This window comes from Haemorhous mexicanus, chromosome 1 (genome assembly GCF_027477595.1).
Source record: "Haemorhous mexicanus isolate bHaeMex1 chromosome 1, bHaeMex1.pri, whole genome shotgun sequence".
In the NCBI taxonomy this organism is placed as follows: Eukaryota; Metazoa; Chordata; class Aves; order Passeriformes; family Fringillidae; genus Haemorhous; species Haemorhous mexicanus.
The window spans coordinates 124,866,770-124,881,088 of NC_082341.1; the positions used below are offsets into that span (position 1 = coordinate 124,866,770).

The 14,319-nt window shown below is 41.3% G+C and overlaps 1 protein-coding gene across 18 annotated transcripts in view; it reads left to right on the plus strand.

Annotated features, from left to right (window-relative positions):
• The window catches only part of SULF1 (sulfatase 1), a 185,162-nt gene that overhangs the window by 129,998 nt on the left and 40,845 nt on the right, over positions 1 to 14,319 (plus strand). For all 18 annotated transcript variants that reach the window (XM_059861906.1, XM_059861952.1, XM_059861897.1 and 15 more), the window contains 2 exons: positions 9,407 to 9,558; positions 11,610 to 11,779. In XM_059861906.1, coding sequence (XP_059717889.1) covers positions 9,407 to 9,558; positions 11,610 to 11,779 — 322 coding nt within the window. The remainder of the gene's footprint in view (positions 1 to 9,406; positions 9,559 to 11,609; positions 11,780 to 14,319) is intronic.

Genomic DNA, 14,319 nt, shown 5'->3' on the forward strand with positions numbered 1-14,319 from the left:
CAATACCAACCTGGTACTCTGTAATAATGAGAATTTATGCATTAGGATCAAATTAATACATGGCAATGGCAATATAGGGGTGGGAGAGCATTTCTCTAACATCCTCACTTCTGTTTGCTCCAAACAGTTTTCTATATCTATAAAGCATCCATTGTCTAAACCTGCAGCACCCCTTACTAAGCCCCCTGTATTGCAATTGATCACAAGTGGGCAGGCTGCTATGAGGGGAGTTCTGCTGAAGCCACGAGGACTCCACACAAGCACAGCAGGCCCTTTAAAGTGAGGTCTGAAACGTGCTCTAATAAACTGCAGTTATAATTAGAGCCCACTGGGGAAACCTGGCAAAGGACAGAATGTTTTCTTTCCTTTTTCTGTTTTATTCTTCTACTCTGATGTGACCTAAGGGCAACGTTGCATTTCATGGAAACATCCCTTTTTCAAGATTGTATGTCAGTGCTAAATCATAGGCAGACACTGTGCTGGACACTAGCAAGGCAGGCAGCATTCAGAAACAATACTGGGCAGTAGCAGGGCAGGCAATATTCAGAAATAACACTGCCAAACCAAAACCGCTTTTGCTTCTAATTATAATTTTCCAAATCTGTTAAGGATGTTTCAATGTTTACAGTTTCCCATATTCACAAGCTGTATGTTAATGCAACAATGAACAAACTGCACAGCTTCTTGATTGTCCACAAAACTGGTAACATTAAATTTGAATTTCTAGGACATAGCAGGGAAGGCACACAGTAAAGAGGTGGAAAGAGAAAACAAAGCAGCTCTGGAGAGTTTCAGTGATGACATTTGTTTTAATTACATAGGATCCAGGCAGTCACACTGGAGAGGAGAAAGTGTCCCTCACTTTCAAATTTTTTGGAAATTGTGAGAAATGTTTGAGAAATTTTCTTTCATCTCATAGTTTTTAACATCAATAGACATTCCATCAGCTATTTATATTTAGAAGTTTAATTCATAAATTTATTAACTGCAGGAGTTAGAGATTTTGCTTTGTGCTTTCCAAAGTATTGGCTGGTCATTTGCTGTTCTTTCATAATTTCTTTATCTTCTACTGCTTTGTCCCAGTCCTACAGCACATAGTCTTGCCTCTCAGATGTACCCTTTGCTGTTACTGGTTCCCTTTGATATTCACCTACACAAACACAAAGGAAAACCCCAGAAGTGCAACCTTGGCTTCATTAGTAGGAAAGGGGGATTGTGCTACATCTTAATAACTGAGCAGCAGCCAAGTATAATCTTGGTATTTTAGAAGACAAACCATCACATGAGAACAGCCAACATTCAGAAGATATAAATAAAATGAACATTTTCTTTTTATGTAGTGGGTCATACTTTGCATACTGCAGGATTTTACATTTTTACCAGCTGAAGTTTCATCCCTTTGCAAACATGAAAAGAAGTATAAGTTTAAAATTCTTATCCTGTCTTAACACACCTACACACTCTAAACCCTCTCTGCTTAATGTTACTTTGTAGAATTACTACTCTCTAATCCCCTCTCCTCGTAGCCCTTCACAGCCAGTGTAACTGTGCAGGAGGGAGCAGGACTCTCTCTGCCTTGGCTCAGCAGCTGCTGACAGTCTCACAGCACCATGCCAAACACAGGCCCAGGCTCTCCCTTCATGAAATCCCACCTGAAAGAACAGGGAACACCAAATTAGGCAATTATTTGCTTTATTGTCTTTGGGAAGATGTATTTCCCAGGATTTTATTTCTTGCTCAGCTATATCAAGTGATTGGAATAACATTCAAGATTCATGGATGGGAGTGCTCTGATGTCATTTGTGGGACAAAAACAGTAACATGCAAAGTTAAGCAGCTCAAATGTTAATTCCTAAACGTCTTCATTTGTAAGACTCCAGACTCAAGAAGTGACACCAAAATGCCCCTATCTGGCATGTTTTGACATTAGTCACAGACTTCTGTGCAGTGATGAACAGAAATGGTCACTTGGTTGACAACTGGCTAATGTGCTCAACAGCACATGTCAGTGTGCCCATTGACATCTGTCACTTATGGGTACATTTCTTAGTGTAATGAACAAAGAACTGATAAAGCACTGAGATGACAGGAAGCTGAAAGCTAAGGAGCATTTAAACTGTGCACCATTTCCTTCTGACACACAGGGACATGTTAATCTTTCATAAAGAGAGCAAAAGCTATGACTCCTGAAGGTGTGGGCAGACAATAAGTTTCCTCTGGAGGCAAAGCCAGTGTGTTTCCTGTTCACAGCCTTGCAGTACAAATCACTGCCTGCACTCGCTATTTTTAATCTGCATCATTTCAGTGACCTAATTTGTATCCTGCCTCATGCACCCTTTTAATAGCAGAGAGGGTGGCACAATATGATACAGGGGTGGGAATGAGTGAGCAGAGAATAAGTCTTGGTTTTCAGATTATTTCTAAAGTGAAAATAAGGAGAGAGAGAGAGAGAACTCTGAGTTTTCAGGTTCTTTCTTAATTGGTATGAAATATTCTGGGAAACATCAAACATAATTTAATCTGTAAATATTTTAATTTATTAAAAATATGTCAAAATTTTCAGAATAATTTGCGCTTTCTGTCTATGAACAAATGTATAAATGAAAGTGAAATATGCTGAATGTATGCACAAAGTCCACAGAAAGTGAATTGTAGAAGAGGAAAAAGACCAGAAGAATAACATGCAGGATTTTCTAGTTCTATGGTATCACGTGAAGTGAAATTTTTTTGTTTTCTGTCCAGGACCTCATCAAAAACCACAGTATATCTGCCTACTTATGCTTAAAGCAGAATTCTATGCTATTAAATATCATGCAGAAAACCATACACTAAAAGACTTTTAACAAGTTTATGTATTCAAGTGCTTAATTTAGGAAAATCTGGGTAGAACATTTTCTATGCAACCATTTCATCTCTTGTTCACATGGCTAAATTATAGTCCCTGACTACATAACAACATACCACTTTATGGAGGGTGAAATTTCCTCCATTTGAAAAGATAGACTAGTTCTATCAAAGGACACCGTGCTGGCATCTACATGAGCAAGGATCAGGGGTTCCATATCCCATCTGCCCCATTCCACTGCTCACTTGCTGAGAAATTAAGCAAAGTGGGATTTTATCACATACATAAGGCTGGGCACACTGCTGTAGGTTTCCAGATGTCTTATGGAAGGCAGGAACCAGTGAGATTCAGGAGTCCTTTCAAACATTGCTGGGTCCTCCACTCTGACCAAAAGCACTTCTGACTCCCTCCATCCTACCCCATTAAGGCAGTGCAGTGTCCACTCCTCAGTTTTCTGGCCCTGCAAGTCATCACCTTGGCCTCTCCTCTGAGCCTTGTCCCTATGCTTGTCTGTCCTCAAGTTATTCCCTCCCTCCCTCTCTCCCTCCCTCCTCTCTCAGGTCCAGTCAGTTCTTGACAGACATGTCCTGTTCCCACTGCTTACCATTAACGATCTCCTTTTCCACCCTGATCAGCAAATCTGCTTCTCCCACCCGCCTTGTCAATCAGCTTCTTTCTCCTTTCTGCACTCATTGTTCCATTTCTTGGTTGACATTGCCAGTCCTGGGGCCCCAAGCCCACACTGCTTCTTCCCCCCCCTCAGCTCCTTTGCTGGATTTCCTGCCATTCCCCGGACTGCTTGTCCTTATCGGGTCACCTCCTGCCCTCTGCACTTCAATCAACTTTCTCCCTCTTACTGACACCACTCACAGGTGGACAGGGAATAAATATGCTGAGGTGTCCAGCACATGAAAATTGCAGGCTTTTATTCAAAGGATTCTAATAGAAGCCTCCTTGACAGAGAGACCATCATGCCTTTCACAGAGTTCCTGCTCTCAGTGCAGAGCATGTAAGTGCTATCAAATGAAATCTCACATAATTTTTTTCAGATGTTAAGCCTAATTCCTTTTCCATTACTGTGGTTCTCAAAGATGGCTACTGTTTGGGCTAAAAAGTTTCAAAAAATTCAGCCTGAGGCAGACATCCAGTGTGGAAAATTTAAGTGCAAGTATAAGAGAGTTATAAGCAACTGAAAACAGGGTCTTATAATGAGAAGTGTCAGACAACATCAATATTGGAAAGTGCTACCAGCTTGGCCCATAATACAGGCTTTGTTAAAGACATCACCCAGGGTAACAATTGCCATATCAAGTTATAGGCTAATGCCTTTTGCAACTGCTGAGTTATAAAATCCTTAATGATCTTTTTGGTTGCAATGGTAAACCTGGCAGCAACTGGGAAAGACCCACAAAACTGAAGAAAAAGTAGAAAACCTGAGGTTTTCTACTGCGTTTAAGTTACAAGACTGGGAACCGTGAAATCTGAATTATATTCTTGGCAATGCCACAGGCTTCCTGTGTGACTTGGGTCTAGCTGAAGGTTAACCTTTTGGTGCCTCAGTTTCCTCACCACATTTTTTGGGACAATGCTTATTTCATTTCCTAGGCAGTGCTGGCATACTGAGCTGGCTCCAGTGATGTGATACGCTAATCCTCTGCAAATTTTCAACAGAAGGGAAAAATTCTAGGGTTTGAATCTATGGCTTGCATAATGGGAAGAAAGCAAGGAGGAATTTACTGGAATGATTCAGAAGCTGAAGTTATGTTGGGTTCTGTCCACAGAACCATAGAATCACTGTGTTTGAGTCCTGAAATGTCGTATAAACAGTTCCTTGCAACTCCTGTGAATGGTTTCCTGACTTTGTTAAAGGAAGTGGGCTGTCTACTTAAAGCTCTTGTCTGGGTCACGGTGACTAAACCTTTCTGCAGTGTGGCTTTTTAAAGGTTTGCATTTGTTTTGACTCGGAAACGTTCCCGTAAGACCCAACAAATAACAAGGGTGAAGAACATAATATATGTCCTTTGATCCATGGAAGTGCAGAGGTGTCTCACTAGTAGATGTAGCCCAGTTCACCTGTGCACTAATCCACTAACGTTGACAGGAGTTAGAGGACTGACTCTATTGTGTAACACTGTAAACAGTAGTCATAATTGCTTGTAAAAAGTGCTGGGAAGAGAAGTCCTGGGAATTACGAGAATTTGAATCACACTCAGCTGTAAGTATTAGAGATCCCCTGGATCAAATTACATTTGTCTTGCACCCTTTGCAACCCTCTGGATCTCTCAGTCCAGTACAGAAATCATTAGCTAATTGTAAAAGGAAAACAAGACCCTGTCTGTGTCTTAAGGCATCTGTTCATGTCAGGTACCAGACATGTATATTCTGCAGCCCCTCCAGAGACACAGAGATGTCTGTAAAATTGTTCACCGTGCCATGTGTTGTTGTTTGCATAAACATAATTGAACATACTAATACAGAATACAATTATTCTGATATACAAAGCTACACTACATGTGATTAGAAAATAACAATGTGTCCTGGGAACAGTTAGCAAAACTGCCAGAATGCAGATAAAAATTGTCTTATTAAAATGCAAAAGTAAGCATTTATCTTTGCTGCTATCCCTATGGGGGCTGTTACACATAATAATGAAAAGATGTCCCTTAAAATGGCATTACTTTTTAATGAGGCTTTTACCCACTGAGTCATAATCTCCATTTTACTAATTACAAGCAGAAATGGCTTCCTAAACCCAAACTGCTGAGTCCAAGCAGCTTCTGAAGCTGAGGCTTCCCAGTCAGTTCTCAGACCTGGGCAATTCAGCAGTGTTGGGCTACAGGTAAGTTAAAGATGGGGGGTGACTCTACAAGCCAAGCATGTGAAGACCCAGCAAAGACATCTGTACATCACAGTGTCAGTTCCCAGGCAGTTATTTGACATATTCCATAGTGCTTTACTTGTTAACAATCCTCTGGTCAAATGAAAAAAACAACTGTGACACCCATGGTGATTACTTGCTGATTGTTATTTGGTCCCATGGACACCCCTGTGCTTTCTTTTTATTCTGGCACTTGTCTTCATTCAGAGTCTGAAGGGCCAGACACTAACTGCTGGTGCTGGGCCCCAGTTCTGACTCATTTGCCCTGTCCTATTCCCAGTAGTACTCAAAAGACCACACAGTACAAGGACTGAACACTTGCATTTCAGTAAAAGCCTGGCTTTTCCCTTCATCTCTCTAATTACACATGTCCTCTTGAGTTTATGACCAATAAACCATTTTTGGTTAAAGCCTTTTGGCAAATACGATCCATTGTCACAGCCACTGTTTCTTCTAGTATTCAGGTCTTTGCTACACATTTGACATGGGAATTGCTTTACACAGCAACAGGGGGAAATATCTATTTCTGCAAACTGTCACTCAGGGAGCTGCTTAAAATTTGACAGCACTGAGATTATTTTTATGATAAAATACTAAATCATTGCCAACACAAAGGTGAATGGTTCAGGCTGTCAATCCGAGGTCTCATGGCATGAACTGAAATAGGGGGTTCAGCGGGCCAAAAGGTTTCTAACAAAACATTATTAAAGTTAGAAAATTAAGTCATCTAAAGCAAGGAAACTCCACTATGAATTGGCTCTCCCCAGCGCCAAGCCATCCTTTTTTTTCCAAATTCAGTTTATCTATTTTTGTCCTTATGCCCCAGGTCATTTCATCTCTTCATTTTATGCTGGTGGCTTTCTCTCAGGTAATGAATACCGAAAGAGAGAATCAGGAGTGAGGGAAGCTGTTGGCTTTTTTAATGCCACAAATTAAATTCTGGGAACATTCTCAAATCCACAAAAGAACATCCATTGTGACACTAAAGGGAGAAGGTGGAGTAATCATCTGTGTGCTACAGTTTTTCTGAGCTTGGTCATTTTGAGACAGATTTTCATAGTCACCTCTCTTATTTATAAAGGCCCTATATCAAAACCTACAGACACTAGAACTTCTTACAGAAAAGTCTGACAATTATTTTTAAATGGATGAACCCATTTCTTTTTCCCCAGTCTTTTTCTTGGAAATTACTGAACTGTTTGGCTAAAAGGTTCCATAGAGCAGAATATAGCCTGAGTCAGCATGGAAACTATCACCACTAATGATTTAAAGTTTGGCAAAACTGTAAATAGCAGAGTCCAGGTCTCCAAGTGAGTCAATCTTATAATACATGGGGCAGTCAAACCGTCCTAAATGATAAATTGTCATAGCTTCCATTGCACAATTTGAAAGCCTCTGATATTTGTGAGAGACAGGTTGTCAGTAGAGCCCTTTACTGGTGAGCACAGCACATAGAGGTACCCCAAAATCATACAGCAGCTGCTGGTAGACCTGAGATGTCACTCAGAAGGACTGACCTCAGATTTCCCCTGTAACCACTGACTGCCCTTGGTTTTGCTTGGCTCAACAATGCTTCTTCTCTCTCAGTTCCATCACTCTCCCATATTTACTTCACTGTTGTCTCCCTCTGACTTCTCTTCCCCTTCTCCTTTTTCCTTGGTTTCCCTTCTCACAGAATTTCAGCCTTTACCCATATACTTTCCGTGATGTCTGACTGAGAGTTTAAACCAGTTTGGCTGCCTTAGACGAGAGGTATGGTTTCCATTCCAGGAGACAACCGTGCTGGGCACGTATTCCCTGCTCACTGTCACTCTCTTCACCTCACAGTTCTTGATTTCTGGTAGGCCTCAGGATAAAAAAGGAGACAGGTTGGATTGCTTTCTTGGTGGCTATGGGAAGAAGAGCTGGAAGCCTGGTCTAGTGTCTGTAGGACGTGTTTATATGTCACATTCCACGTGGTAGAGGAAAGTACCATTATATATGACTGTAATCTCTGGTTACATTTGGTATTTGGCAGTTCCCTGATTGAATTGCATCATATTTATGTTGCCTCAGACAAGTCCTAATTATGAACATTTTGATTTTTCCACCAGTTTTCCCAAGAAGTTCACCATGCCCACATCAATCAGATCTGAATTATTTTAGCCCTTACACAAATGTGCTTTTTTTGGTTAGATTGAATGTGTATAGGTTGGATGTGAGGCTTTCCAATGTGACTTCATTTCCTATTAGGAAACAAGCACAGGGATTTAAGGTATGTCCCACTGCCCAGCTGAGGGACAGCATCCCTGGCAGCAACTCTCTGCAGACAGGCCTGACTCATGAGTTGGGGCTGGCAGCAAGGACAGGGGCTGGGCACTGTGAGGGGTGCAGGGAAGGGGACAACAATCACCCAGAAGAGCTCTGTCCCTGGAAAGGGAGAGGTCTCTGTCATTCCCTCCTCCTCCATGGAGTCTGATTTTATGAGCACCAGGAGTACCTGTGTGCAGACTGCTGGGGACACAGGGAGCAGAACTGCTGGCACAGGTGACCCTCCTGGGGCTTGTAAACCTCCAGAAAATTAAAAGGGGGAACAGTGAAGATACTGAGGCATCCCAGTAAGTCACTGGGATTGAACTGGAGATAATGAATCCCAAAAAACCCACATGGCAGACCTGATCAGTGTTTTGTCACTGCAGTCCCCAGGCAGTGGAAAAGCAGAATGGACCCATCCAAACTGACTATTCGATTCAGGTCACAGACCATACACAAGAAGCTAAAGATCTCCCATACCCCTCTGTCCCTAGAAGCAAAGTGGCTGCATTTGCCAGGGTCCCATGCCAGCGTTAATGCTCCCTTCCAAGGGCAGCTGGCTGGCTTTTGGTGTCTGTGTATCTTTGCCACAGGCAATCTGCAACTCCCAGATAGCTGGGAGCCCGCTGCATTGTGAGACTGCTTTGCTTCCCACTTCTTTGCAGATGAATTGGCAGGAGCACCTATAAACCTACGGCAGAGGCTGAAATTTTCAGTCTGAGTGGGTTCTGACTTGTAACCTTGAGCTAAGGGGAAAACATATACGTGGAGTTTGGCAGGCCAGGTAGAGGATTTTGACCTCGAAGACTGCCTCCTTGTAAGTTTTGCCTTAGAAATGATATGGCAGCAAAGCAGGGTAGGGATCCCTTCTTGATCTACCCGAACATGTCCTAATGGGATAGAGATCTGTACTTCCCAGACCTTTTATCAAACCAACAAATGCAGCCAGGATAGCAAGCCTGAACTTTCAAAAAGTCAGAAGCCAAGCTCCGAAACATCACAGGACTTGCTTAAAACCACAAGGTGTTTCTCAGATGTTTCCTCTGGGCACTCAGCTTTTATTTCATATTCAAGTGGAAACCAAGAGGAACATATTCTTTCTAAAAGAAACCCTGAAAATATTTCACATGATCACTAGATTCCAAAAAATTAAGAATAAAACATAGAGTCATGAAGGCTTTCAACTCTCATAAAAGTCTGGAAATAACTTATTTTAATTTCAAAACCCTCTAAGCTATAAAAGGAAGATTTTTCGTAAAACAGCTCTGACTCATTCTAACACATTTTCTCTTCATTCATATGTTCTTTTGACTCAGACTAAAAGACTTGGATTGCAAAGCCTCATGCATGTGTGTGTGTTCTTTTTTTTTTTTTTTTTTTTTACTTCACAGCTTTTTTTGGGAAATACCTCAATGAATACAATGGCAGCTACATCCCTCCTGGGTGGAGAGAGTGGGTTGGATTAGTGAAGAACTCTCGCTTCTATAATTACACCATTTCTCGCAATGGTAACAAAGAGAAGCACGGATTTGATTATGCAAAGGTATTTTCCAGACACATAAATGCCACATGATTAATCCATATAAAAATAACTTTCAGATAATTAATTAACCAGATAATTAATTAATTAAACAACTACAACCATGAAATTGAGATGTCATTTTCTCTCCAGGGCATTTCAGATCAATTTCCACCTGAGAATATTAATCACTCAACAGAAGAATGTTCCCAAGGCTCTTCAGAGGAGCCTGGTGATGCCTCCCTCCTTCCTCCCCTCCCTCCCTCCCTGTACCTGACAGAATGTGATGTGTTGGTGGCAGAATCAAACAGCAAATAGAAGCCTTCCCCAAAAAGAATTGTGTTCCTTGTGCTACTGATCTTCAAAGTTTGCTGAGTGTTGTCAGTTATTACCCACAGAAGAGCCTTGGTTAATGTTGCTTTCCATTATAGAGTGCACACCAAAGAGAGGCTGTATGCCTGTGGTGTCAGACTCCGGATATGAGTATGAGAGTAGATAAGGGCAAGAACACGGCTGTTGGAAAAGTTCTGAGCTTGTTTGTGCTCTTGACAAAGTGTGGAAAGTATGCCAAGGGGACCTGCCCACTGCCATGAAGTTTCTTGGAAAGGCTTAGGAGGCCAGATCTCAGACAGACCAGCCTGCAGAAAGCAATCTGGAATTTCCTCAAATTGCAGCTCAAGGAAGATGATACAGATGTTGCAGCTGTGGTTTTTGACCCATGTAATGAGTTTTTATTGGAAGCTAGCGATGCCTGTTTCTGATTTTCCCATCCATAGAAATTACATTATACTGATTATATATTTATGCAGAGTAAAAAAAAAAAAAAAAAAGGAAATATAGAATACTAGTTAGTTATACATTCCTTACACTCCCTGTGTATGCAGTTAGAATAAACAGGGGGAAACAGGAGGGGAGTAGATGCTTTGGGAGAGCAGTCATACAGTCATACATTTCACTCAGGCCACAAACCCAGAAATTATCACAGCCCTGGTACCTCACACTCATTATCCATTTTGGAAATTAAAGGATCACTCACTGTCTCATACATATACTTGCAGGTTTTGTAGCAGCCAGGGCTACTGTGCGTGTTCCAAGTGTGCTGCAGGAGAGGGGCAGGGGCAGGGAACAGGGAGCGGGTGAGCGAGGGGGTCACAGCTGGTTGCCTTGTCCTAGCACTGACATGCGACACAGACCTTGTCCCTCAGGCTCTGCTTTTGCAGCTGTTCAGGGCCTCGAATCCACAACATAAGATTAGTCATGCCTGGAAGTGCTTGAAATTACAAACATTGTCTCAGCACTTTCTCAATGAAGCTCAAGCTAGACCTCCAGGCCAACAGTGAATACTCCAAGGTGGCAGGTGGTTTAATTTAAGTTTTCATCTTTTTTTCTTAGTTCCATTTCCTCCCTTTTCCTTGTAGGCTTCCCTTTGCCACCTTAGCTGTGGGTTAAGCCAGTTTATTAGCAAGTCACAACCTTAATCTCAGCAGCTGCACTGCTTAAAGTTGCACAATTAAATGAACAGAGCCCGCAGGAATTCAACTGCTCCCTGCATTCTCATTTGCAATTTCTTTGATTAAGATTTTTTGCAATCTGTTGCCTGTTGTAACTGTCTTCCACTTTGTACATATGCAAAAGTATAGTCTGAACAAAGAGTGCAATAAAGGTTTATGTAAACATAAAACCAGATTAAGATTAAATGTTATTTGGGAGCTATTACCTTGTGAGGTGTTTTATCAATGAAATTTAAGAAACATCTTTGTCAGTACTGTCTGCCATTTTAAATGTTACTTAGCATTATATTACCAAATGTGGTAATCAAATTTACTTTATACTTTCTGTTGTATCTGATTTGCAAAATACTGTCTCATTTTATGTGGCATTGCCTGCTTAAGAAAGTAATTACTGCTCAGTCTCCCCTATGCTCCCTCAAATCATACATCTCTTTGATGGTATGCTTTTACTTCCTGATCTGAGCTTTAATGAGGACTTGAAAAATAACATAATAACATGATAATATGTGATCTAATTAATCATGCACTTTGTAACTTTTGCTTTGTGTTAATCGTATGTTCCAGGACTACTTCACAGACCTAATCACTAATGAGAGCATTAATTACTTCAGAATGTCTAAGAGGATATATCCCCATAGGCCCATAATGATGGTCATCAGCCACGCTGCACCCCATGGCCCCGAGGATTCTGCACCGCAGTTCTCAGAGCTCTACCCCAACGCTTCACAGCACATGTAAGTGAAACTCACACACTGCCAGACCCGCTCCTTGTATCCGCTTCTGCGAGGCATTTGTTTATGGAGACGGCTCAGGAACAGGGAATTCAAATATAAGACACTCATGTAAGCAGAGAATGTTTGCTTGTTTCTCTTGCTGTGCTTGTTCCTTTTGCGGGGGAGAGTGACAGCTCTGACCATTATTAAAGCAGAGAGAAGCTCTTTTCCTCCTGGGAAGTTGTGGGAGATTAAAAGGTCAGTATTTGGCTTTGTAAGGGCAGCTTCTTACAATACCCTGAAAATATGTAGACACAGGTCAGGATCTGTTGGAAAGATATTGCTTCCTTCGTTTCCCTCTAAGATATGTGCTTCCTGGGCTCTAACTAACTGAATGCATTGAGAGTTAAAACACCCTTTTGAAGCTTTTGAGTGCACCAGATTTGTTTATACACCAGATACTGGCAGATTCCCAAAATATCCTATCAGACGGCACTTTTAAATAACATTAATAACATGCTTCATCTTTTCTGGTGATTAAACTATAACAAAACCCCTCAACTCTTCATTTTGTTTCTAGAAGAAAAAGCAACCTCAGGTAAAAATCTGTGGAGAGTCCACATCTGTGTATTCCTCATCTCGCTTCCTACCTTGAATATTTGGGGTCCTTTTCATTATAGTGAGATGCTATGGAAGATTTCCATTGCACTTGTGACTCCCATGGGTTTGTGGACCAGTCTTTCCATTTGTTCTGAAAAAATGTATTTGCACATCTTTAAAAAACACCCATCAACAACTAAAAAAACCCACAAAAAACATCTTTATAAAATATTTCAGCTGGATTGTACATTTATCTGTCCTCTCAAAATGAGGATGAATCAATTTCATTAGACAGTGAGAAAGCTCCTTGGCCTAAAAATTGTATTTTGGACACTCTGCAGTAGCTCACATACCAGGATGGTTTTTCAACTTACATCAAATACTTTAAAATTTCTAGGAGTAGTAGTTACTGCATGAACTGCATGGATAAACTGATTACTGGTTGGGGCCAGAAAGAGATTTGCTGTTCGTGGCACATGGTTACATTTTGTTGTTTTGCATCTTTTATCCTCTTACTGGCTGCCACTTTCTAGATATGCCAGTTTCCCTGACCTTGTAATCTTACATTCTTCATGATCCCACATTCCTGAGACCAGCCTTTGCAAGTAATGCAAACCAGTCAGCAGTATTTTGTAGTTACTTAAATATTCAGAGTAGTTTTCACCCATATAGGGAACTAATGAAGTTGAGATTTTAGTTGGTAAATAAGGTAGACGTGAATACATGAAACCTGCTATATTGGGTTGTATGGAAGAACATTCTCAGTCCTGAATTGTGTGCTCCAGCAGAAAGTAGCAGGGAACAATGGTGGAGCAAGGGGGAAAGTAAAACTACAATTTTTTTTCCCCTCTTTTTCTAGTTTCTGAAAATCATGAATTTAGGTGAAACATCCAGGTCAGTGTGCCCCATTCTCTTTGCATTGGTTTAATCTCTTTTTAAACTCTGGTGGCAGCCCCACCATCCTGTGGCAACAAGCTCCACGGTGTCACTTTGTGCACTGGGGACAAAGGGCTACATTTTCTTTCCTTCTAAACCTGGAGCTTCATTATGCCACCTGTGTCCCCTACTTCCCATCCTGTGAAGAGTAATGAATAGTCACTATATCAAATTGAAAGGATTTCTCCCGTGTCTGCTTTCAATTGCCGCTTTTCACTGCAAGAGAGTTATATCTATTTGTTCTCACTCCATTCAACAGATTGTCTCCCATTTAGTGGCACAGACTGCCTGGCCTCAGGCAAGCCATCCTGCCTGCTGGGGGACCATCCATCATACAGGAGGGCAGGATCCAAACCGCTTCCGTTTAGCTGTGGGGACGGTGTCTGGGAGAAAAGCACTGAATCATTGTATCTCACCCTACCTCTCCCCAGGCCAAAGCAACTCATTTTAGGCTCCTTGCTCCCTTCTGACAAGTGCTTGTAGGAACTTGCTTTGGTTTATCATGCTCTTGACACTTTCTGCTGCTTGGTGTTTTCAGCCTGCTTGTTTTCTAGCTTGTGCTGGTAGAACAAAAGGCTTTAGTTAGTCTCCAAATTTTTAACTGCCTCTCCACCTTATATACAGGTTACATGTTACCTGCAAAGATTAAGTAAAATTCTAGCTTAAATTAATTTTTATTTTTGTGGACTCCTGGGGTCTAAACACCTTGCTCTGCTAGGCTACTTATGAGAGCACTCAGATGTGCTTCTTCTTTTCTTCTGGTGTTGTTGATTTCTTGGCAAGCTTCTTGCAAAGAGTTTTTTCTTCAATGACCTCAAGAGATCCTTGCTGGCTTGTTTTGTGTTTCTTATTGCACTGACTGACTGCATGTGTTAAAGTTCAGTCTGCAGACTGAGAAATGAGACAAATTGAAGATAAACTGCTAATTTGGGTTTGGGTGGCTGAAGATTCCAACTGATTTCTCTATCAAAAATGTTAGCAACGTGCTCTGAAAGATATGAGAAGTTCAGTTCTCACAGAAATAT